Genomic DNA, 25,245 nt, shown 5'->3' with positions numbered 1-25,245 from the left:
GTACAGTTTACATCTCTTAAGAGATGTATAAAGGTTTGGTGTAAATGAGAATCTAAAGAGAGTGACTTAAAAAAAAAAACACCACCTTTATATTTGCTTTTTTTTCATTGTTCTTATGTTTTAAATTTACAGATCCACTATTTTAGGAAAGACTTGAAGATTAAGAGATTATTGCAGTAGGTCAAGGAAAAGAAATCCGCAAACATTTTGCACTACTGATTCCAAAGATGCCTGTTTGGGATTTAGACAATTTCTTTCGTTTGAGTTTTTTGTTGGGTTTTTTGACTGCCTAACATGATGGATGAACTGGATTCATCCACTGAAATCAACAGAACTGTGTGCACAATGACGCTTTTCTAACTACGAGACATAGAGAGGAAGGACAAACAGACTATTTGCGGCTGTGCCCAAACTGCATCAGGATCACTGTAACTTTTGCCTCTGAAGGAAAACGTACGAAAATCAGGAGCATGGAGAACCATGGTACTGCAAAAGAGAAAGGAAAAGTATTAAAAAAGGAAAGCAAAAAATACACATGAAGATTTCAGAAGCAGGTGCTTCAGATAGCAGCTCTTTAAACCCTCTGAGGATTGTAAAATTAAATCAAACACAGACACAGCAGCAATCTGGTTAATTGCTGAACGAAGAAAGAACTTAATCTCACATTAGCAGTCCCCAGCCTTGTTGAACAAAGCACTGACTGCTACAGGTATAAGCTTCAAGCGGATGAAAACTGACATCACTCGCTCGTATGTATACACGTATGTCACACACAGACCACATCAGCATGGGACAGTTGTACAAACCCCGTGAATTTTTACAGAGAACAATCTGAAGTATGACTATTGCTTAGTTATCCTTCCCACCACCGTTGTTGCTTTTCTTACTGTGAATCTCAGCAGACCTGAGGAGGGCAGAGAGTGTAGATGGTATTGCTTAAAGACCAGCCGCCCCACCACATCTAGAGTTGAACTGAAGAAGCAAATGACTCTGGACTCAACTTACCTCTACTTAATGTATGTAGTGTATTCCCTAATTTTGTGGATGCCAAGATGCAGCATTTAGAGGGTGTTATCACACTTACAGAAAAAAGATACTGCATTACCATTTGAAAAAAAGTCTATCAGGTTCCAATTAATACAGCGCTGTTTATTTTGCAACATGATGTGGGAGGGTAGGAAGGGGGAGGTAATCGCTCTGAATTTGGGAACTACATGGTACGCTTTAAAAAGACAAAGGGTTTCAGACTAGACTGAATGCGCTAAAGAACTTGTCATTCATGAGCAGATAACCTTTTTTCTCTTTTTTTATTTTTAGGTTCTAAATCATGTTCACCATTTCCTTACAAATAATATGAAGCAGGGGCTGTGTCTTCTGTTTAAAGTTGTACAATAATCAAGGTGCTACTGTAACACATAATATTAAATTATAATGAACTGTATGGATATTAGATTCAAAACTAAGCCCTAACAGCAGACTAATTGTATGTGGAAGGAATGTTCCTACCTGACCCAGAAAAGATCTCAAGAACCTGAAATGAAACATAAATGCCACAATACCAAATTTTGCATTTTATTACTGACTTGATGCTGGCCTTTTCAGATGTTCCAGTCTTTCTCTGTCTGCAATGGAAGGACATAACCCTTTCCTTGAGATCAGTAATGGTTTTATTTCAATACAGAGTGGTTCCAAGTGGCTGTAGTGTTTTGAAAAATTAGGCTAATCACAAAACCTGGCTGCGTTGGCTTATGCATTTAGCCAGAAAACTGGAACTGTCTGTGCCCTCTGCCAGGCTTCAGAAGTTATCCATGCCTGAGTGAGTCGTTGAAATGTGAGGCACTGGTGAGCTAGCGTTTGAGGGGTGCTCTGACAACTGAGCTGATCGGGAGCACAGCAGCCTGAGACATGCTCTATGTGAAACACTGAAGGTTTGTAGTGTCTGCAGTGCAGTTCTTATGTTGGGTTGTGATCTGTGAAAACCTGTGCAGTCTGGATCTTGGCCACCTGGAATCCACTGCTCTTGCAGTTGCTGAGATGAGCAGGGCAGCTTCTGCTAGATTCGCATACGTAGGGGCTTGAGGCAGAACTTCAGATCTCCTCTCTGTATAGGTCTATCAGCACATGAATTCAAGCTGGGGGAACGTAAAAACGTCGTGTGTTTACTCAAGCTTTATATGGAAGAACTAAGTGTAAGGATGGTACATCATTCCAGGCAGGGAATGATCGCTATTCTGGTGATACTGTTAATATACTGTTTGTTAATATTCATACATAAGCTGAGAGCTATACAGAGAAGCTTGCACACAAAGCCATTCCTTCAAGCAGAACCATTTGCAAAATGATGCCATTAAAAGCCTGTTAAATTCCAACCAAATTGAGAGCAATAACCATAAACATATCTACAACAATGCTAATGCTTAAGTGTTTGCTAATGGTCACTTTTTTCTTAATGTCTGCATCTTTTTAACAGGCACAGTGTGACTTCATAGTGGGATTTTTTTTTTTTATTTACCTGAAACCCAATGTAGGTGGATGAGCCCTTTCTTAAAACCTGCTTTTTAAAATGCAAATCCTCACTCCTTTTCTGATGAGCCCATAGAAGATAGTACAGCTGAGATTATAACACCCTGAGGATGAATCAAAATGTGATTTCTCATGATAATACTTCATATTCTTGGGCATCTTCCATGAATTCAGGCAATTTTGCAAGTATGGTTAAATTAGATCTCATAAAGTTTATCACTGCTGCAAACTAAATCACTTTCATAGTCCAAAACTTTCAAACCTCAGTGCTTAAAATGGAAGCATAAAGGTCAGATTTAGGTAGGTATTAAGGGCTTAGTGGGACTTCTGAAGCGCCAAATTATCTTTAAGCCTTTATGTAGCCACACATTTAAAAGGTCTTTTTTCAGAGGTGCTAAACATCCTCATCTCTTGGTTATCACTGAGGTGATTATTGCTTTTTTAGAGGTGCGTGGCATATCAATCCATAGTATTTATCTCCAGAGATGCAGGCTGTTCTTTGCAAAACGACTTGGAGATGAGAGTACACAGCAACTTGAAACGAGAAGACAGCACTTTTAAAAGACACACTTCAGGAATCATAGCTTGTCTTCACATAATTTCATGGCTAAAATCCGATTGGTTTAAATGGAAGCAATGTAAAGCCTTAAGTTACAGCTGTCAGTTGCATTTGTATTTCATATTTGGCCTAAGGAGGGTGTACAACCTCAGACGGGAGAGTGGTTAGAGCCTTGCTTCACCAACAGGTTTTACAAAGCGCGAGTACAAAGGATGACAATTTGGGGAATAGATTTCTTCCAAAAATGTATTAACGTTACATGAAAATGTGAAAAGGCACCACCAATAATTCATGTTTTCTTGCTATAAACATGTAAAGAACTCCTACCATGCTGAAAAGAAAGCAATATCGCTTAACACCAAGCACTAGGCTACTGTAAGGCATGTAGTCATTAACATCTAGACAAGTTACTAGTAATAATGTTATGGCTTTCTAATTCCACTTTTTTTCAGTGGATTCACCTCCCTGACAGCTGCTTGAACTAATGCTATACAGAGAACAGAGCAAAGCTAGAGCTATAGGTCTGTAGCATTAGTATAAAAACCCTAAGTTAGTAGGATGTGAGTATATGATACAGAGTCTTTCAGAAGCATTAACTTCTGTGTATACAGCAATATTTTTAAAAGACCCAGATACACAAAATCACTTCTGCACCTCCTCTAGTGTAATCAGAGTGGTAACAAAAGTTCTATTTTTTCATTTCTTGAGTGTGCCATTCTGCAACGTGGGGCTAGATAAAAAGCCCTGTGAAAAACAATGAGGGAATTGTGTGCCTTCAGCTTGTGTTGAAGTCAGGAGATGAACTTGCTCAATGCCTTTCAAAAGACACTCAGTCATACAGTCTTGCCTTCAATTTCACATCAGCATCAATCACATTACCTAATTAAAGGTGGATGGATGTAGGTCTGAGGGCAAAAAAACTCTTGAAATGAGTCTAGCACACAAGAACCCTGTGCACCAGAATACACCGAGCTTAGCGTACCGTTGGTCTCTCTGTTAGGCAGTTAACACAATCCTATCATAAGCTGGCTGGAAGCTCCCGGGGTGGATAAGAGGACACGCAGATCTGGAAGCAAACTGTTTTCCAGCCACTGCTGAAATGGCACTTTAACAAAGTGTGGACACAGCTGCTAAAGCACTTCAAATAAGAATCAATTTAAGCATAGAGATATTTTTCTCAGCTTGAAAATATTTATGATGTGGTCAGTGGTGATAAGATAATCACTCACTTAAAATCAAGCCATTCCCTTACTGATCCCTTGGTTGCTTCATCGTGTTTTATTGCAATAGTTTATGCACCTTTTATTAAAGCACGAGCACTGGTTTGCACATAACTGTAAATCCAGTTTAGAACAGAGCTCAGATTACTGAATATGTAATTGGAGTTATCAAAAAGGAGACATGTTAGTAGAAAAGATATTGTTAAGCATATCCATGTGAAAATGCTACACAGTTAACAGTATCTGGCCTAATGATGACTGTGTTCCATAGAATGATGCTGATCCCAGGGCACAGCGACGTGCCAGAGGAAGAACTCCAATTGATTGTGATGGGCTTTGGAGCAGTCCTGCAATTATTCATTACAGTACAGTTCTAAATTATTCCTAGGGATTAAATTGCATTGACAACTAATATACTCCCTGGCCTGCCTTTTGAGCCAGGTGCAACTCTCAGATGGGCAGGTTGCACTTCATAGGGTGAAAATCCAGCCTTAGCAGAAGTTTTCTTTGACATTGCTGAAGTTTCAGCAGCAAATTCAAGGACTAAACCTGATCCAATTAATTAATTCACGTCTGAGAGCAAAATTTGACTTTCTGGCTTTAGGAACCTTTTTTTCTTTTTTAGACTGGTAGAAATTAGCCCTACTGTCTCAGGTGTCTTTCATTGGAAATTAAAACCCCTTTGATTGCAAACTGATTATTTCCATTGCTGTAATTGCAGAATGGGATTAGGGAGTGACAAGGAAACAGGGAAAAGCCCCTTTGTCACTGCTCAGAGGCTCAACTGTGGGCCAATGTCTTTCTTTTCTTTTGTCCTTTTTATCATTATCTGTTGAGTTACATTACCTCAGTAGTTGGTGCAGGGCATTATTGAACTGTGGCTGGGAAACAGCACCCACTTACCTGGTGTCTGTATGGCAGCACGTACCCATATAGGGGCATGCAGAGGTGATTAGATGATCCTGTACAAAGCTGACATGCAAATTCATATCTGAGCCTGCACTCTTAGGTTTCTGATGCTGGGACACACACCTTTTGCAAGGTAGGCAGTTCTTGGAAGTTCACCTGGGGCAAAGCCTACTTCCTCATCCATCCGACAGAATGATTACAAGAAAATTCTTTGAAATTTCCTCTAGAGGACTTGAAACAGTGAAGAATTTGTTACTTCACTGACAGAGGTTTTAAGATTGAAGTAACATGGAAAAATAAGTACTTAAAAAAATTATGAGAAATACCTAGATGGTTGTTAACTTTCATACTTCACAGCATGGCAGTAGAGCGGAACAAGATATCCGTGCCTGTCCCTACTATCTACCCCTACCCAAAGGGGTAATATCAGTGGCAGCTGGGCAGGCTAAGGCAGGAGAGAATACAGTGAAATACTGATGCAGAAAACTGTGCCAGTACTTTTGTTTTAATGTTGGGTATGTTGGAAAGAAAGGACACTGCCTTAGAGCGTGTTCCTTTCCCTGCAACCACTGTTGGCTGCTCTGTGGAGCAGCTGAGCTCTGAGCTGGGCAGAGGAGGCAGCAAACAAGTTACCTTTTTTGGTGGAACAGATCTGGAGGCTAATCTGTTTTGTATTAATTTATTTTACAGTGCTTTTTGCATATTTTCATATATGCAAAAAATAGTAAATACATTAAGCTAATGCTCATGCAAGGCATCACATCCTGCAAATATTTTTACATTATGCAAGATGTAGATGAGAAGCTAATAGCTTGTATGGGTGGTATTTCATACACTCTGCACGGGTGCAAGGCACTGAAATTCAGGCTATAACCTCTGCTACAGAAAAAAGCTAAGTACGAGTAACTCCTGTCTATATCCCTGCCTTGCAAAGTGGCCTGGAGCAGACTGTAATGCTGTAAATTCAGAGTGGCTTAGACTGCTTACTCTTCCCTTGATGCCTTTCTCTTCACACAAGCGGTATTTTGCTCCATAAACAGCTCTTGCAAAATGCCATAGGAACATTTTTCTAGTTCTCTGCCATACAAGGGCTCTATAATCATACTCTACAGCTGTCGTAATAGAATAGGAGTCCTTCTCCCTTCATCCCTGTGGCCCTAAAACTGGCAACCCAGACCAATACTGCAGTACAGCAATGTTCCCAGGCCTTCCTGAATGCAGAAGGCTTAAGAGTTCAGAGCTCATGAGTCCCATAAGTTAAATATCTGTACAGGAAACTTCCTTCTAAAATGTGCAAAGCCCATTTAATGGAATTCTGACCAGAAAATTCCATAGTCCAGCTACCTTTCAGAGAAATGTGACTTCCTCAGTGAACTGTTACTGGTCAGTACTACATCGCTGCTCTCATTATTTAATTATGCTTCTAAAATTCCAGTCTTTTTGAAACAACTAAACATGTGATGGTTTCTTGATGTTTGGCCCATGGGTAAAGCGAGTTGAGAAAACGGGGGCTGTAGACTGGACAGTTGACATTGCGTGTATTTCCATAACAGCCCAAGTCAGGTTATCACTTATCTGTCCTTGCCTTGAACGAGGAGGAATTGTTCCAATAGAATCTTCCTAATCATGAAAACTTAGTGAAAGATGCACACACAGAGCTATTAAATTCGAGTATTTCAAGATATGATTCTTAAAAATGTACAAGTACTTCCCTGAGGAGTCTGTCTGTAAGAAGACCATTGCTAGTATGCAACATAGATGGAAAATAAATTATCCCCTGGGTTGCAGAACTCTTAGCAAGTGTTCACCATCTTATAAAGGTGAGAAATCAGATTTTAAGATTTTTTTTCACTTTTAGTGACAGTGACATACCAGCTGTCTTAAACCTAAACTCCAAGAACATACTATTATAAAACATTTAGCCACAGACCTAAAAGCACAGAGTAAAAATGGGTGAGCAAAACTGTCCTGATTTTCAGAGTGAGAAACTCAAAGGTTGAATGGCAGAGTTGCCTGAGAAGCACGTCCTTTCAAAAAATTACCCTATGAAGATATCAAATCTGTGTTTTACATTTATTTGGGTGTAACCCCTTTTTACCACTGTGCTTTAAAAAAAGGGAACTAAATTATCATTTCAGTTTTTAAAAAGAATCAAGCTAGGAAAAAAATATGGATTAAAAGACTGGCATGTACCGATTGTGTAAGCGATAGTAATGAGGAGCTGTGCTTTTCCTGTAGCTTTTTCTTTAAATTAAGCAATTTCATGTTATGATTAGCACTTTCAGGGCAAATTGAAATCTCTCTACCATCCATAATATTCAAACCATGTAGCTTTGTTCAAAGTCCTCAGAACAAATAACGACACTTTATTAATTGCACAGGCAGGAAACAGTAAGGTTACTTGAAAGTGGCTGTTATGATTTTGTGACTGTACATAGATCTTGCAAAATGTTAATGGTAATATGCATACTGTACCCCACATAACCACTGCAAGAATCGCATGGTCATTGTTACGCTTTATAGCTGTTGTGGAAAATGTCTTAACCTGCATTCATGATTATAGTGCCCATCCTATTCCCATGCCTTTTTATACAGTTGTGGTAAAATTGTTATGAAATCCTTTTGTCAGTCATGTTCGAGCTAACTTACCTATGTATAGAATTTATATATTAAACCCCCCTAATTTATACTGTGTTTTAACAGTTTGCCTGAACTGTCTATGGTTTCTAAATTTTGTAATGTGAGTGTCAAATAATAATAATAATAATAAAAAAAAGGCTCAGCAGCGTTGAATTTGTTTTTCGATTTTATTTGTAGTAGAGATTTCAACAGCTACAAATCTACAGAACAGGCTGTGAGAAAATTTGGGTTGCTTTGAAATTCCAAAAATAATATATTTCTGACTGTACACGGCAAGTCATGAATATGTGTGTAGGCACAAAAGTACCTGTGGTTTCTGCTCTTCCTCTTGTTTCCACTTTACTGCTCCTCTCTTCATCCTCATGCATTCAGAACGTTGCACTGCATGTACACTGCAAGGAAAAGAGACAAATTAGTTCCCATAATAAAGTGTTTTCCCAAATAGGAGTTATAGACTCCAAACCTCTTCATAATGGAAGGAAAAAGCTGGGACTGAGCCCGAGTATTTTTAATCTGTTCCTATAAAACTCCGTGGTACAACTCATGTTTAAATGCATTCTTTTATTCTTTGTATTGCAGTAAACCAAGAGCTTCTACTGAGATGAGGGACCTCCTTCAATAATCACGTACAGTAAAAGACATCCTTGCTCAGGTAGCTTAAAATTCTTTTAAATAAAGCAGAAAGAGGCTCAGAGGTGAAACTCGTGTAGGTGCCAAGTGGTGGGGTTTTCATGATGTGACATTATTCAGCACAGCCTGGCTCTGGCTGCTGATACCAGGTGAGGATTTCTGCTCTGTGTAAGTAGTGTCACTGACTCCAAAGCTTGCAGAAGCGTGATGTGCAACCCCCTTTCTCAGCACAGTGTTCTTACTCAGGGTGTTGGAGCTCTTGTCAAAAGGGACTGTTGGCAAGTCATCTGGCTGAATTTCCCGCAGCCTGCAGCTTATTTAGGCTTCCCAGTATCAAGCACCCAAATCTTTATTAGGCTAAAACATTTCAGTCCCTAGAAGGCTCAATCCTCAGTTGTGTTGTAAGTAAGAGTGAGAAAAGCTGAAGTTTCAACCTTCCCCGGGAGCCTTGAAATAAAAGGCAGCGGATCGGGTCAGCTCAGCCCGAGGTGATCCCACACAGACAGTCACAGCGCTATTACTGAAGCGAAAACCAGTCTAAACACTGGAGAGAAAACATCGTGCCTGAGTGGAAATCTGCCAGCTGTTTAAGGCATGGTGTTTCTCTTCCCTTAATACAATGAGTGAACACGCTGAGGGCAGTGTAGGCCGTTCCACCACCAGTCACAGCTCAGAGAGAACCGTCACATTATTTGGCCACAACTGTTCACCAACGCATGTGTGAATGAGCACAAGTGCCCACGCCCACACAAAGGTTCTGGGTCACTGCTTTCCTAAGAAAAATTCTAATAGCTCATTAACAAGGAAAACCTCTCCCTGAGCTATAACCGTATCTTGTTCTTTTTGACCTGGCTGAATATTTGCATTTTAGTCTTCTACTGCATAATCTGCAAAAAAGAAAAATCTATTCTAAAATTATCCTTTTCAAAAATGAACTCTCATGGGGTGGAAATACTACTGTCAGTGGGTTCTTGCTTTGCCCTTCTGCTGGCCCACCCATCCACGCTCCTATTATCTCTTAGAATTTACACACGCCACAACAATCTAGGACACTGGCTCCCTTGATCAGTAGTTATAGTGATTTGTGAAATGAATAATATATTTTCCCTGATATATCTTAGAAATGCTGCTGGTGGTTTTTTCCATCCCCATTCAGTTCAGTCCCTTGTAAACAGGCAGTGCTGTCATTACTCTGGCCCTGAGCTCCCACGCAAAGCGACAGCTGGTACCACCCAGTTGAGGGGATCTATGAAATTCTCTCCATCCCTATAAAAAAACAAACCATGGAACTGCAGAAATCCATAAACAACTAAAAGCAAAGCACAACTACTAATCATCAACCACCCTCTGACACTAACCAGAGGGATGAAAAACAAAACCAATACATCTTTAATGAAGAGAAAGCAAGCCAGGAATTTTTGGCTCTGCCGTTGAGTCTTTCTGAGGCTTTGAGCAAGGCAGACAACCCCTGCATTAAATTTTGTATCCGAACAAAGAGAAAACTAAATGAGATTTACGTCTCCTGAATAGCTGCTGTGAGGATGGATCACCTACTGTTGCAAAGCATTTGAAAGAGGGACCATATGAAATTGCACTTTGAAGCAAATGTTTTGAATGTAGCTTTTCATATATGCACAAATGTGTCCCACCAGCATAATTACACTGAATTGTAACGTATTCTGCTGTACAAAGCAAGCTAAAACATAGTTGCGTTGTGCGTTACCCTTTCCTCAAGTTGTGCATATATTTGGTGTTGTAAAAGCTAATTAAAGAAGGAAATAACTCATATAAACAAAAGTAAACACCATAAGGGCTGACAGCAGAAGTAGCTGTAATTACACTCGAATGAGTTTCCTCCCAGTTCTGTAAAGACTAAATTTCTCTGATTTGATTCTTCACCGTTAGATTATTCTTATCTTAAAAATGGCCATTTCTAGAGGGGCTGATGTTTTGTAACCCTGTCATGGCCAGTGAATTTCTCCGGACTTCATCTTACTCCAAGACACTACTTGAATTCCAGCTGACATTCCTCACTGCTGGGTCTCCACTGCCACCTCCTGAACATGAACGAAAATTAACTGCTTTCAATAATGCTTCTCTTTTGAATGTCTGTAGAGGTATTTCTGAAAGCCCTTTGTTCAGCCCAAACAGCAACAGCTGACACTGCTTTGCAACCTGTCTATGGAGGCTCCTTTCTATGAAAGCTGTTATAAGGCTTTTGCTTCAGAGTGAAATGTCTTTAGTTTATGTATGTTTGATGTGAAGGTGGTACAACCTTTATACACCACCTTTCTTCTTCAAAAAGTTTCGAAATGAAAAGCTAATTATTCTTAACTTCTTTTAAATTTGTTCTTCTTTCAGTTGTCAGCTGAAAACCTCTGACTGAAAATAGTACATTTTCACTAGCTCCCATTTGTTGCATTTTCATAATGAACAATAGTTATTTCCACTTCTTCTGTTCCAAGCTGAAGATCCTTCTTCCTAACAGGAGAGAATCGACACACCCTAGAACCAAAATTTTCCTGCTTCAAGGCAGTCAGTTCTGACAGTCACTTCAGCATTGGCTTATTTTTCCCATTAAATGGGGCTTTCCCAAATTGTCCGAGCTGCTGTACCCTGTTGGGAGGGCCTGTCATCTACATAAGAAGACAAAAATAGCAAAGGTAAGACCTAGTAAAGCCCTAGCAGAGGCAGTGAGGCAAGGAAGGCAGATAGCGTGATCCTGTCACATCCCATCTCCCTGCCCTGCCAGGGATACCAGCCACTGCTTGGCCACCAGCCTTTCAGCACGAAACTTTCCGCAAAATCCAGATACCCTTCCTAGACATTCCTACTGGAGTAAGAAATCAGTGAGAAACTGTAATTATCTGGTACAGCTGGCTAGTGTCAGGTCAACGGATATTTTCTGCACGTTCACAACACTCTCCATGCATGTTCACATACACATGCTCGCTCTCTGTGTATATAATTTTATCCCTCTATCTTTTTCTGCTGCTCGCGGTCTGAGAGAATTCCTTAGGCAGGGGCTGTATCAGTGATGTTGGGAAAACTCTTAACACTTTGCAGATGCTATTGCTAGTATTATAAATAATAACTAATCATTTACATGCTAAATGAGAACTACTAGACCACTGGCACCGAAGCCATATTTGGCATCGTCAGATTTGGTGTGCGACAAGGACTATGAGGTAAAAAGTTGTTTTTTAAAAAACCATGTGGCAACAAACAGCTGTCAATGCTCCGTATCTTAGTTTCTCTTCTTAAAAAAAAAAAGAAGAAAAACAGGATTTTCACTCTAGTGTAAACCATGTTTAAATGTTTAAATGCCAATCTTAGGCTCACTGGCAAACAAATCTTAATGAAAATTTTAAAACCACAAAAACAAATGTATGTCTTCATTTTAGTACTATTTGCTGATACTTTGGGGGACTGATATTAAAAAGACATCAGCTCTCGTTCAATAAAAAGTACACTACGCCTTAGATATTCTGGTTTTTGCTTCAGTTGCAAAATCTTGCCATATTAGAGGTAAACTTGCTGAAATTATTCTGGGAAAGAGTGACAGAGTTCAGGAATTTTTCAATTTATCAACTAACCTTCAGAGATTTGTCATTTCCCTCAGATAAAACATTGTGAGTTAATCAGTTTGAAGTTGTGTTTCACTCCCACTTCCTCCTTGTTTTGGGTTTACTTTTCTTTACTTTAAAACAACCCCTTTGGGCTTATTAAACTCTCTGTCTGAATGACTGCTAGAGGAGTCAGTAATGACATTTTTCCACCGTATGGTACCGCATGAATTCAGACCTGTGACACCAGGGTTTTGCTTTTCTCGGAGGAAGCAAGCGTTTGCCTCTGGTGGAAGCACATGACTGAGCTGGATTCACCATATCACATTTCCAGGGGTGAGACTCGGGAACGGCACGGCCAGGGCAACACGCGGGGGCCCGGCCTGGCACCCTGCTTTCCTCGCACCCCGACCCCGCAGGAAGCCCGGCCGCCGCGGCGCCTCCGGGGTCTGTCCCAGGATGAGGACGCGGCCATTTGCTTGCACTCGGCATCGCACATATTCCCTTTTCAGTGTCAGAGCAATGCCTCACGGAAGAAGGGGCCATTGCAAATTGCTGACTTGGGCAGATAATCGGTTTTATTACGTTTTTAACCACACAGCCTGTCAGCATCGCTCAGGAACGACTCCCCTGGGGCTAACCAACGAGCTACTCTTAACGTGTGAGCACAAAGCCAGGCCTAACAGCGGAATCAACCCCGACACCGAACTGCTTAAACACAACGTTTGGTGAGTTCATTACGCAGCATTAATTGATAGTGCGATTTCTGCACCGCTCCGCTCGTTTGACAGTGTGTGGAGCTGACTCACGGGCCCCAGAGGGCAGCCCTGCAGCTCGGCAGGAGCCTTTGAAACCAGGGTGAATTTGTGTCCCTACCCACATGGCCTCAAGCTCCTCATTAGTTCCCCCGAGAGGGGCGCGGGGGAAGGCCGGGCTGAAGCGTGTGGGCTGAGAAGACCCGGCCCCCCTCAAAGGGGCCGCCATGGCGGCTAGGACGCCTCGTGGGCGGGGCCTCCCATCCAGGGGCGGGGCCTCCCCTCCAGGGGCGGGGCCTCCCCTCCAGGGGCGGGGCCTCCCCTCCAGGGGCGGGGCCTCCCCTCCAGGGGCGGGGCCTCAGCCGCCCGCTCTATGCCTGTCCGGGCTCGGCTCTTCCCCACCCCCCGCCTCCGCTAGGGGGCGGCCTTTGTCCTGCGCCCGCCCGTTGTGCTGTGCCTGTGACGTCACGCCGCGCAGAAGCCGCGAGAGGGAGAGCGAGAGAGGAGCGGAGGAGGAAGCAGTCTCTCTGCTCTCGGGCGCGGCCGCCATTTTGTTCGTGCGTGCAGGGCGGATACGGGGCTCGCTCGCTTGGTTTTTTCAGCTGTAAGTGGCGGAGGCGGCCTTTCTCCTTGGCCTCTTTTCTTCTTCCCTTTTTCCTCTCTCCCTTACGTTTCCAGGGGGGAACGCGAAGCGGCGGGGAAGTGGAGGGGGGGTGCAGAGGGAGGGGGGGAGGGGGGGCTGCTTGCGTCGCCTCCGCGGCCCGGCGAGCAGGATGAGCGTAGAGCCCTGCGTGAGGGGTTATTGAGGAGGTTCGGGCGGGAGAGGGATCCTCGGTACAGGATCCCCCCGGTGAGGGTTTCCTGTGGCGGAGGGGGCCTCTGGCGCCGTACGTGTGGGGGTGGGGCGGGCGGGGCTGGGGCCTCGTGTGCGGCGGGTGCTTTTCGGGGCGGGGGCGGCGGAGCCCGGCCTGCACGGGGGTGTCTGGCGGCTGCCCAGATGGCCACGGAGACGAGCCCTTCTCCCCCCCGCAACCCGCCCTCCCCCGGCTCCAGAGGCCGCCGGAGGGAAGACCTACGTGGGAGGGGACTTCGTGGCCGTGGGTTGGGGTGGTGGGTTTCCTGTAGGACCTGCTCTTGCGTGTCTGTGCCCCAGACGCTCAGATGGACCCGGCCCGGTGGACTTAGGTCATCTCAAAGGAATAAGCCTTTGACCTCCGATCTGTACAGCCTGCCAAGTTTTCGAGGAGAGACCTTTAGAAATTGCTGTGTAGGCAGCTTATGGCAGGACTTCTGTGGCCTTCCTGAGGCGGCTTTATTCGTGGGTCTTTTACAAAAGGTCCATGGCTCCTGTTTGAGAAACCTTATGTCAAAATATGGGATTGAAACGGCCTGTGATATGGATGAGGATCACATGCTATAGGAAAGTATATGTTCATGTCAGCTGTCAGTATTACGTAAGTGAAGTGCTTCGGCGCATAAATTTAGAGGGAGTACATAACAGTCAAGAAATCTTAAGGTGGCTCCTACTGTAAAATGGATTGTGGCCACTTCGGGCCTTGCACAGACCGATTCTAACGATTTCTTCCTCATTTGCGTTTGTTTGGCTCCCTTAGGGACGGAATTTGCAGTATCCCGTCTTAGTTCTGTAGGCACTTGAGTGTAGTTAAGCAGCAGTTAGACTTCAACTAAACCTTTTCTCCAGTTTCCTGTGTCAAATGTCCTTCCCCGCAAGCTCCCCTCTGCAGGACATTTTAATGGTGATTTTGTTTAGATATTTGTCCATTCTAGGGCCTTAGGCAGTCTGCCTTCTGCCAAATGGAGAAGGAAAAAAAAAGGCAACCATAAGTAAAATCTTCACCTATAACTGAGTCGGGGGGGGAAACTCTTCACCTCAAAAATAGAATAACTGAAACCTGAGTGTGTTTCATAATTTGAGTTACGTAGGTTGAAAATTGAGTAAAATGGCTTTGGAGCTGGGTAAGAAGAGAAGAAATTCTGACATGTAAATGAAACAGTAGTTGGTTTAAATTTTGTCTTGGTCCTTCAGGTGTTTTTGTTTGTTATTTGATACATTGGTATTTTTATTTCATATTAATGTATCATAAGTGAATAAAATTCTTGTGAGGCCTAGATCATGAGTGACTCAAAGGGTGTTACCAGGCATTTATTTTTGCACGGTTTGTCACTTTGCCTGCATTGTATTTGTATTTTTAAAACAGATTTCTGTAAAATATGTTGGTGCAGGTGTCTATTGTGGTTTCTTTTTAGCTACCAGCCTGTCACAAATATTATACAAGTATCAGAAAACTTCTTTTTCAGAACAGGCTTGCCATTTAAGTGTTCTAAAAGTTTTCTTTTTAATATCTTCAGTTGGTGTAGATGCAGCTAACGTTCTGTGTAAATTTACACCATCATGATTATTTTTTTAGTGCTATCTTTGTTTTTAAACTGCTTTTCTTGCTGTTACTGCTCACTATGGAAACTTCTTCTTGTCCTGAGTTCATTCTTCAGAATATATTGAAATAGATATGTAAGGTTGTTATTATTTTCAAAAACTCCAGCCAAAGAAAAGTAAACAAATAATGGTTGGTTTTGTTACACCCTTAATTCTACAGCTGTGCTTTACTTTTCTTTTTTTTTTTTCCAGTTGTGCATGTACCTGTTTGAACACAGAATTCCTGCATATAACATCCAGCAACGGAAGCTGGTGGGTTTTGTCTCGTAGTAGTAGAGAGTTATGTGTTAATATATCAGAGTTCACTGTGATTGTTGCTAAAACTTCTAAAAGTGTTTAACAGTGGTCTGTAAATCGATTTGTAAGAGTAGTAGTAACTTCATGCGGTAACTTATTTACAATATAGTATGAAGAACTAAATCCAGTTTTTGTCAGCGAGGATGTTTGAAGATTAAAGTCTCTCCCCAACAGAAGATGGAAATTATTCTGTTTAGTCACTTGAGAGTTTATTTAAAACAGGCTTTAATGACATGTTTGAAGCTATTACGTGAAGATGAGTTGGCCTATTTAATCCTGATTTGTGTTGCATAACAGTGTCACAATGTTAGGATGAGAGCACGATGTCTACTGACCAAACCAAAATAATGTGGGGGGGAAGCTGACCAAGAATAATTATTTGAGGAAGTTCTGTTTCTAGTTCTGTCGTATTTGATCAAACTACAGTAGCTGACTTGCATCTACAAATACCAGTGTAATGCTTCTGTCTTTTATGTGTTTCTGTTGATTTGGGTTTTTTTTCAGTGGCAGATGCGGCATTCAAAACAATCTCATTGTCCTGAATGGGAGGACAGAAAGAGCTGGGATGAAAGAAAGCACAGTAGCAGTCGTAAACGCAGGAAAAGGTCCCACAGCAGTGGACAAGAAAGCAAGCACTATAAACCAAATCACATTTCAGAAAGGTATAAGACTCTGAATTGAGTAGCATTAACGTTTCTTATCGTGTCTAAAATAAATATGTTTTCAGGATAAGAGTTTTTGACTGCCCAGAGCTTGCAGTTCCTTAAGGTTTGGCTCACTTAAGCCTAAGTAGTAGTCAAGTTTTGTTAACATGGTACCTGAACCATTAAATAGAAATTCTGTAATAAAAACAAGTGAATGTTACTAGTTTGTTTCACTGTCATCAGTTAAGAATTGGTATTGAATACATTCAGTGTTACATTTCAAGTAAAAAGTATGCTTTTTCATTTATGTAATGTGAACAAAAGCAAGAGAAGGTTTGTTTAATCATTTAATGCAATGGTAGGTATGAGCTTCTCTTACTAATTAATTTGGAGTGGTTTGCTTTTTCTCCCGCAATGTTTTCACTGCAAGGGTGTGTGTTTCTGGTTTTTTCCTTGAGAAGAAGATCCTATGGAGCTCTCTTAAGAGCTCATACGCAAGCTTATAAAAGCCAGAAGGGGTAGGTCCACAGCAATACGGGGGCTCTTTGCCGCAGCAGCTTTCTTAAAGGTTTTTCGTGCAGAAGATCCTTCATCCAGATATTCTCTGAGATTTTTAATGTTTAATGCCGAGTACTAAGAAAAATGCTACTTCCTCAGTCTCCAGGTTTTATTTTTCTTTTTTAACACTTCGAGCTTTGGAAGCATAGAAGGAGATTATTGCTGTATCAAGAGTGATCCTGTGACTTTGGAGATTGTAATTGTTTCTCCTTTTTGAATCTGAGTTTCTTATTTACTGTGAAAACTGTGGACGGATTATTTATTGTTCATGTGGATGGCTGCTGTGTATTTGAGACTGACAATGTTGTTAGATTCCTAATAAAGTAACATCAAATGCTCCACTATTTTTGGGGAGGGAGTCAATTAGGAAACATTCTTGGTGTAAAGGTGGATACTTTGTAACTCTGTAACTCAGCTCAAGTCGCTTATCTTGTTGGAACCTCAAGTTTTTGAAGTGGAGAACATTCACTTAAAATATATTTTCAGTCATTATTTGGACGATAGAGCCATAAATGAAAGAGACCATCATGACCGGAGATATGTTGAGGAATACAGAAATGACTTCTGTGAAGTATATGACCACAGGCATTATCACAGAGACTATGAAAAGAGTCACCATCATCACTATAGCAAATCCTCTGGTCGGAGCAGGAAAAGTAGTCATAAAAGGAAGCATAAGAGACATCATTGCTCCAGTCACCAATCACATTCGGTATGAGTAATTTTTAACTTTATTATTAATGAATTAGTGGTAATAGACTTCTTAAGTGAGTGCTAGAACTTCAATTCCTGGTCACAATACTTTAAGAAATATTATATTATTTTAAAAGGATTTGTAGTTGAGTCCATTTATGAGCATATGAATATGTTCTTAGTTGAGACTTTTGGATCAGTGTTGGGTGGGGGGTGGATTTTCACCAGTACTAGTTATACACTGGGAACGTAGGTGGCCAGTAGTTAAGATCACTGGATTAATCTGAAAAATGTTATCTTGAAATTGAAGACAGGTAACTATCCTATTTGGAAGTATGGTTACCACTCTTTAGTTCTACGACATAGTGAACTATGTTTTTTCAGGTAGACTGTGAGAGGCCATCCATCTTATTACTAAAAGTAATTGAAGTGACATGCCTTTCTAATGTAAGCCTAATTGGAACTAGGAAATGTGCATGTCTGGTAAATTGATGAGAATAAGCTCTACAGTTCCACACCTGATCCCAGAAAACTTCGATAAGCCACCTGTCTGGCTAATGGCAGTAATGTCTTTACTGAAGATGGGATAAGTTTGCTGCTTGCCGCCTTTGTAGGCATGCTCTCTGAATTTCCTGTTATTGGCGCGATGCCCACTGATACATCTTCAGCTCCAGGTGTTCTATGTCACATTTCTGCAATAGAAACATCAAGTTGTGTTAGAGTATGCAATGCAAATAAAGGACTTCAGAGTAATTTTTCTTCTCTCTGTAAAGATGAGGGAAGTAAAATTACTTTATTTTTTGTTTAGATTATATAATGTGTGTGTGTTAAAAGTAGAAACATTTCACCTGACTGTAAGCTTAGATATGTAAATAAATACTGTTTTTTACTATTTGCTAGCAAAGTATTAGAAATAGTGATGTTGCATTCTTAATCTGTCTGCAGTTAAGCCACTGTTTGAGAGACAAAATTGTGTTGTTTTTTCTGTTGCTTTATCACTTTAAGTATTTATCTGAAAATCTGTTCCTTGCCATGTTTTTCTTCTGTAACATAAACTGTGCCCTGTGAATTTCTGGGGACTGAATTTGAAATTGCTCCTGCCAACTGTTCGTGGCCTGGTGTGTAACTGAATGCCTGAATATCTCCCCGCTGAATGAATTGCGTATTCTGCCCTGAATTCACTCTGATATATTGATTGGCTGGACGATCTTGGTGCCGTTTCCAGAAGAGTCACCGAAGGAAAAGATCCAGGAGTGTAGAGGATGATGAGGAGGGTCACCTGATCTGTGAAAGTGGAGACGTTCTAAGAGCAAGATGTATAGAACATTTTTCAACACTTTTTAAAAACTTTCAGCAAAAAATCTGTTTAGAATAGTATGTCAGAGGAGGGGGGCTAAAGAAATCTTCATTGCTCTTTTTGTTCTGTTTTTTTTTTTGTGCTTTTTTGTTTTTTTGCATATCTTCTTTTCTGTATAATTTAAATACTGTGTTCAAAAAGTTCCAATTAGTAAATGAACTTGAATCTTGAGATTAGAACAAGAGATAGTTTTTTGGCTAACTGTTTTCATGACACCTGTCCAATAAAATAATGCATTCAGATGCTGAAATTTAAAGTAATTATGCTTTTGTAATGGTACATTTTTAAATCTACATTAATAACATTCATTCTCATTTAAGTAGTTTTATAATTCTGACTTGTGTTTGTTCTTTTTAGATGAAATTGTTGCGACTTTAGGAGAAGGAGCTTTTGGAAAAGTAGTGGAGTGCATAGATCATGATATGTAAGTGTTGGTTATGTTTATAAGCAGTTCTTAAAAGGCACTACTTAGCTCAGAAATTAAAGCTCAGGGACACTTTCTTTAACAGAAAGTAGCAGTTCAAGTAAAGTCTTGTAGTATATTTAAGAAAGAAATTAGACTGATTTTGAGAGCTACCTTGTAAGCTTATTTCTAGCTTAAAAATTTTAAGGATTTTCAGGTGATACCAGATCTGTCCCTGATTGCTTTTAAGGTTCTTCAGTCTTCTCTTCCAATACTATAAACGTGTGTTTGTTTCTTCTGCCGCTCTGTGAAAAAAGGCCCTTGGATGGCTACCATCCTTTATAGACTTTATAGAAGATGGTATATAGAGAAATACTTTGTTTTTTCTCTAAGCTTTTGAGAATCTCTTTAACAGTAAACTTCCTTAACCACATTTGTCTTGGGAAACATCTGCCTAAACTGGGTTTCTTTCAAAAATAAACCTTTTTATATAACTATACTTTATTTTTTTTCTATGCAAGCTGTATAACCACATGGTGCAAACTCCTGATTACTAAGTAGATGTCATCTGCCCTTCTTAAAGAGGGAGAACTATGATTTGCTTCACTGTGTTTTTCTGTTGGTTCTACAAGTGCTATTGCCGTAACTAGAGAACATAGAGAACACTAGAGTGAGGATATGTAAAGAGTACGGAATTGATCTGGGAGACTGACTGTTAGAAGACGATGCAGTGAGATGCTGAGGAAGTAGTTTTGGTTCTTAGTGAGAGCAATTGCTTGGAATTGGTCAAGCTCTAAATATATTTCCTCAGTCTCCATATTCAGAATTATCCTTGGAATTTTTTCTGAATGCACAGTACTCCTGCATCCAGTCCTTTTTTGATGGAATGGTTACCTCTGTGTGTTAGTAAAACTCAGATTATTTTAACCATATGTTTTGTATCTGCAGCTCTGTGACATGATTCTAGTATTTTTTGCTCTGCCCTTAGTTTGTTTGTTCTGCCATTTTGCAAGTTGAGATCGTGTTCTGAGGGCAGACAGTATTCTTAAGTCGTTAGAATCTAAATAGCTCTACAGAGACAATTAAAAATTGAGGAAGAGCAAATGGGATAGACTGAACTATGTGTATCTGTGATCCACTTAAGTAATGGCTGTACAGTTTGAATGCTACACTGTGTGCAGGTCAGTTTTCACTAGTACAAAATACTCGGAATCTAAACTCCAGAAGTTATTCAATTCCCCTGATCCCACAGGAGCACTGGAAGAGACCGGAACAAGTTGTACAAGTTGCAGGAAAAAATGTCAAATTTTTTCAGTACTTTCTTCAAAAGAGAACTTTGCTAATTTTTTTTAATCATCTTGCAGGTGGATTCCTGATGTTTGCTCTACCTTAGATCAGATAATAACACTGAGAAGTAGTTAATGTAGCATATACTATGAGTATTTGACGAAAGATCAGTATTGCATTTCTGTATAAAACCAGATCTGCTTTGAATTGTGCTTAATTCAAATTCCCCTAATCCAACACATAATTCTCGATCACCTTTACTCTTCCTGTGTTTCTTCTGGTAAAATTGAGCTGCTTTGTGGTTGTAGGTATTTAACACTAACTGTTTCAGTTTGTGATGCTTTACTTTCTTTTAAAGGAGAGGAATGCATGTAGCAGTTAAAATAGTGAAAAATGTTGGTAGATACCGGGAAGCAGCCCGTTCAGAAATACAGGTGTTGGAACACTTGAACTCCATGGATCCAAGCAGCACTTTGTAAGTATAAAATCTGAATAGTCAGCATACTAAGGATTTGCAGCAGATAATTACTCAATAAATTGAGTTTTCATTTGTTGATGTGTCTTTTTCTTTTTTTAAGCCGCTGCGTCCAGATGCTGGAGTGGTTTGATCATCATGGCCACGTTTGCATTGTTTTTGAGCTGCTGGGACTTAGTACTTACGACTTTATTAAGGAAAACAGCTTTCTGCCATTTCATATTAATGACATTAGAAATATGGCTTATCAAATTTGCCAGTCTATAAACTGTAAGTAAATCTCAATACTCTTATCAAATATGGTATTTTTCTCCCTTAGGGAATTAATGTATTAATTACGGAATACTGTTCTTCTTTTCCTTGTAGTTTTACACCATAATAAACTAACTCACACAGATTTGAAGCCTGAAAACATCTTGTTTGTGGAGTCTGATTATGTAGTGAAGTACAATGCCAAAATGGTAAGTTTGTTCTTTGTTTCTCCCACCCTGAATTGGGCTACTTGCTTCATCTGAACTTTACTTTTAAAAAAAAAAATAATTTGTAGAAAGATGAAGTGATAGTTATGTTTCCTAGAATTTTTTTTGTGCTCTTTGAGATGTACTAAATTTCTGCTATGTGAATAACTTTGCTCTGACTCAAACTAAACTGTTTCATCTGATCACTAGTTCCATTCTTCGCTGTTTAATGAAGTCCTGGCATTCACAGGGAGCGTTGTGTTAGTGGCTTTGAATTTAGCCAGGTTTTTTCTTTCCATATCTTAAGCCTTTCTTTAAAGCATCCCTGTGTTTTGAGAGGAATGTCAGACCTTGCTTTCTGTCTGATTGCCCTGGAGTCTGAAGCACCTGCCACTTTTGCAGTCCTTGGCTTAATAGCCAAGATGAATTTTCTGTGTTGGTCACTGGGCAGTGTTACAGTTGGCACAGGCCCCAGATAGGGCTATTCTTGACCAGTGTCTTCCTTCTAAATCTAAGAAAACACTAAGGCACAGCGTTAGGGTAAGAACTTGTCAGCACAAATTGCTATTAGCACTGGCAGAAATATAAGTTTCTTTTTATGCTGCTGCTCTTTTTTTCAAAGTATAAGAAATTCTTAAGAGACAGAAAAGCAGTATGGGCTTCACTGCTGCTAGTTTATCCCTAAGGCTGATTTTATGGGGGTTTTTTTAGAGCTAAAATTATAAACGAACGTGTGCACCAAGGGACAGAAAAAAAAAGACAGAGATAACTAGCTGAAGTTAATTTGAAGGTTAATGAAAAGAGGAAAGGAGCTTTGTTACTGTGGGAAAGGTCTTCACTCAGCTGTTTTGCGTATTCAGATTAAATCGCTTTGCTACTGGCTCCTCTCAGAGCTTGAGCTGAATAGGAATTGCTGTATTTGGCAGGAGTGTTTTGTTACATACATTTAATTTTTAGCGTTTTATGTTAACTGGTATTTTAAAGGTAATGTGATGAATGACTTTTGCCTAAGCATGCTTTTAAAAAATGCTAACATTTTGATTTTCTTGCAGAAGCGAGATGAACGCACTTTAAAAAACACAGACATCAAAGTCGTTGATTTTGGAAGTGCAACTTTTGATGATGAGCATCACAGCACATTAGTGTCTACAAGACATTATAGAGCTCCTGAGGTTATTTTAGGTCAGTAAAGACTTTTAAACCTTCTGGCAGTTAAAGTTCATTGAAATGCCTTTATTTAATAAAATGGAGTAGTTGCTCATGGTTCTAATACTTCAGCTGTCCCTCACAGATGGCAGTGTTAGAATTCTTGAGAGTAAACAGTAAAAGAAATACTCTAAAAACAGAAGTCCCAGCATGTTCCTGTCCCACTCTCCCACCAAGGTTTGGGGAGAGGCATGGCGGGGAAAAATGGGCATCAGAAAATGCATGGAAACTGGGAATATGCTTTGTGGGTTACAGGTTTTGAGGATATGTTAAAAAATAAAACAAACTTTGCCTCTTTTGCAGCACTGGGATGGTCGCAGCCTTGTGATGTTTGGAGTATCGGTTGTATTCTCATCGAGTATTACCTAGGATTTACGGTGTTTCAGGTAGGTACATAATGTTAAATTGACTGTTTTTGATACAGGCTTCTGATTCTGCTCTTTTAATGACATGCATTTAACTGTTACTGTGAAAGGCATAACTTCATAGGCTTTTTAAGGATTAGATAAACGAGATTGAAAGACTGCATGCCTATGTGAAAATGTGATGTCTTGGGTATTTCCTTCAGACTATTTAAGATGATCTGTTGTGGCTTCCTGGATGATGAAGCCTGTCTAGAGTCTGAAGGTACTGCTGCAATTGAGAGTAAAGAAAACACACTAGTACAAAACTTGGTCTATGTGGGGCCATCTTAGCTATGGAAAGGGCTATATAACAATCTACATTGCATAACCCATTTTTAATAATTTATAGTGATAATTTGTAAAGGTACAGTGACAGTACTCCAGCACACATCTTGTTTGTAGATGGGTGTTGTTGCCAAGTGGCTGAGTGTAGAAAAATCTGATAAGTGCATTGTTGCTTTTTCCACACAGACCCATGATAGTAAAGAACACTTGGCTATGATGGAAAGAATACTAGGGCCTCTGCCAGCTCACATGATCAAGAAATCCAGGTAAGTTCATTGTAGAAGTAGTAAATTGCCTAATATTTTCTTATTATGAGAGAAATTTCTCAAGTTTTTGTTGTTAACCATGAGCTTCTGAAGATCAACAAAGAGGCTTCCAGACTTCTTGTTACCTGCTAGTCTGTTGCAAGAAATTGTGTCAGATTTAGGTGAACTAAATAGTTGATAGTAGTCCTCCTTTCTGGCTTTAGTATGAGTTGCCAGCTGCCAAAATGCCAGCCTCTTGATCAAAGTGTATGGTCACTAGAACAGTATTAGACACCTATTTTTGTGTAATCTGTGAGAATGAAGAACCTGCTGTCATCAGATGATTTATGTTGAAAGGAAAAAGAGGGTCCTGTCTTGCTAATAGAGCTGCCAGCCTCTCTCTCTGTCCCTTCGTACCCCTCAGACATGTGCTTCAGTGATCTTTCTCTCTTGCCCAAAGAGAACTATGTGCAGCAGGAGTTTCCTACTCCCGCTGCAAGGAGAAGCAGCCAGTGCAGGGTGCTCCCCTAGCCCCCCAGGTGGCCAAAATCCAGAGCACGTGGCATTTGATGGTCCGTTCTCTTTCTGAAATAAGTGGCCCTCTCGCCAGCTACTCCAGACAATCCTGTAACTGGCGCTGTAGTGTCGTGCAGTATGTAACTTCTTAGAAAAGCGTCTGCCCGCTTCAGGCACTGACACCATCTTAAAACTGTTTTCCTCATCGTGCAGAAAGCATTACTTTCACCATGACCAACTGGACTGGGATGAACACAGTTCTGCAGGACGATACGTTAGGAGACGCTGTAAGCCTTTAAAGGTAGGAGACAACACGTTTATTTTGTCAGATGTCCAGTTTTGAAAGATCTGTCTCAAACGCTTCCTCTTTTTTTCTTTCAGGAATTCATGCATTGCCAAGACACAGATCATCAAAGTCTGTTTGACCTTGTTCGGAGGATGCTGGAATATGATCCGGCCAAAAGAATTACTCTCGATGAAGCCTTGCAGCATCCTTTTTTTGAACCGTTAAATAAATAAATACACAAAATCAGAGATCTTTTATGCTTCTCCAAGGAGATTTCCTAGACTGTGTCAGTCAACAGAGGTTGCATGAAGCTTTTGTAAACCTTAAATTATTTTGTACAGTTAAGTATGTAAATAGTTCCACGTTTTCTATAACTGTTATGTTTACCTTGTTGAACAGTTGTAGTCTTATGGGTATCGAAGTGAAAAATAAAAGTAATTTTCATTTTTGAAGATTGTTTTCTCTTTGAAACCATACCCCACGCGTTGCCCATGGGGCTAGCTAGGGCTCTGGCTCCAGGTGAGGAGTCTGTGGGCTGGCCCAATGAGTTCTGAAAGCATTAAATGGGTTTAACTTGCTTCCTTCTGAGATTCACAAAGAAAAGATTGGAAGGGCTGAGGCTACCTGACCATGCTGTGTGATGCTGCGTGATAGTGTTCGGAAACACCGTTGTTCTGAGTGGGGGTGGCTCTCGTGGGTCACCTTTTTCCCAGATTTTCTGCTGAACAGCACGCATCCCGCTGTGGCTGGCTAATTAGTCTCTGGAAACTGGGCTGATGCTGTCAGTGTAAAGTCTTTATAGGTAATTTTTTTTTGTTAAGCTCTGAAAAGTAACATCATGGATTTTCAGTGCTGTTCTGATTCACTGAAAATC

At 40.5% G+C, this 25,245-nt stretch overlaps 2 protein-coding genes and 1 long non-coding RNA gene across 7 annotated transcripts in view; 2 read left to right on the top strand and 1 right to left on the bottom strand.

The window, feature by feature from the left end:
* RASGEF1C (RasGEF domain family member 1C) overlaps positions 1-8,004 on the top strand; it is an 84,375-nt gene extending 76,371 nt beyond the window's left edge. Inside the window, exon 14 of the mRNA XM_064458400.1 lies at positions 133-8,004. Coding sequence (XP_064314470.1) covers positions 133-157 — 25 coding nt within the window. The 3' untranslated portion in view covers positions 158-8,004. The remainder of the gene's footprint in view (positions 1-132) is intronic.
* LOC135314656 (uncharacterized) lies at positions 8,005-12,627 on the bottom strand. The gene is made up of 2 exons (XR_010374156.1): positions 12,366-12,627; positions 8,005-8,243 (listed from the first exon to the last, which is right to left on the bottom strand). It is a non-coding gene; the product is annotated as an uncharacterized LOC135314656 (long non-coding RNA).
* CLK4 (CDC like kinase 4) lies at positions 12,555-24,823 on the top strand. Of its 5 annotated transcripts, none has more exons than XM_064458395.1 (14): positions 12,757-12,775; positions 15,450-15,509; positions 16,059-16,216; positions 17,243-17,468; positions 18,675-18,765; positions 19,164-19,230; positions 20,855-20,971; positions 21,075-21,241; positions 21,338-21,432; positions 22,482-22,611; positions 22,939-23,021; positions 23,511-23,590; positions 24,299-24,386; positions 24,467-24,823. In XM_064458395.1, the coding sequence occupies exons 2-14, from the start codon at positions 15,456-15,458 to the stop codon at positions 24,602-24,604; spliced, it is 1,494 nt and encodes a 497-aa protein (XP_064314465.1). In that variant the 5' UTR covers positions 12,757-12,775; positions 15,450-15,455; the 3' UTR covers positions 24,605-24,823. The 5 variants fall into 5 exon arrangements, with proteins under 5 accessions (XP_064314467.1, XP_064314465.1, XP_064314464.1 ...); XM_064458394.1 differs by lacking the exon at positions 12,757-12,775 and adding an exon at positions 13,267-13,406; XM_064458397.1 differs by lacking the exons at positions 17,243-17,468; positions 18,675-18,765 and having other exon boundaries at positions 12,555-12,775.
* Positions 24,824-25,245: the final 422 nt, after the last annotated feature.

The sequence above is a fragment of the Phalacrocorax carbo genome, chromosome 8 (genome assembly GCF_963921805.1).
Source record: "Phalacrocorax carbo chromosome 8, bPhaCar2.1, whole genome shotgun sequence".
In the NCBI taxonomy this organism is placed as follows: Eukaryota; Metazoa; Chordata; class Aves; order Suliformes; family Phalacrocoracidae; genus Phalacrocorax; species Phalacrocorax carbo.
Note: the sequence above shows the minus strand (reverse complement) of the source record. Positions and strands in the feature narration are given on the sequence as shown.

Excerpts from the sequence above, each read along its gene's own strand:
- CLK4 (XM_064458395.1), top strand. The coding sequence starts at position 15,456 with ATGTACCTGTTTGAACACAGAATTCCTGCATATAACATCCAGCAACGG. Across the intron at positions 22,612-22,938 it reads AGCTCCTGAGGTTATTTTAG|CACTGGGATGGTCGCAGCCT; the intron begins GTCAGTAAAGAC and ends CCTCTTTTGCAG. Across the intron at positions 23,022-23,510 it reads TAGGATTTACGGTGTTTCAG|ACCCATGATAGTAAAGAACA; the intron begins GTAGGTACATAA and ends TTTTCCACACAG.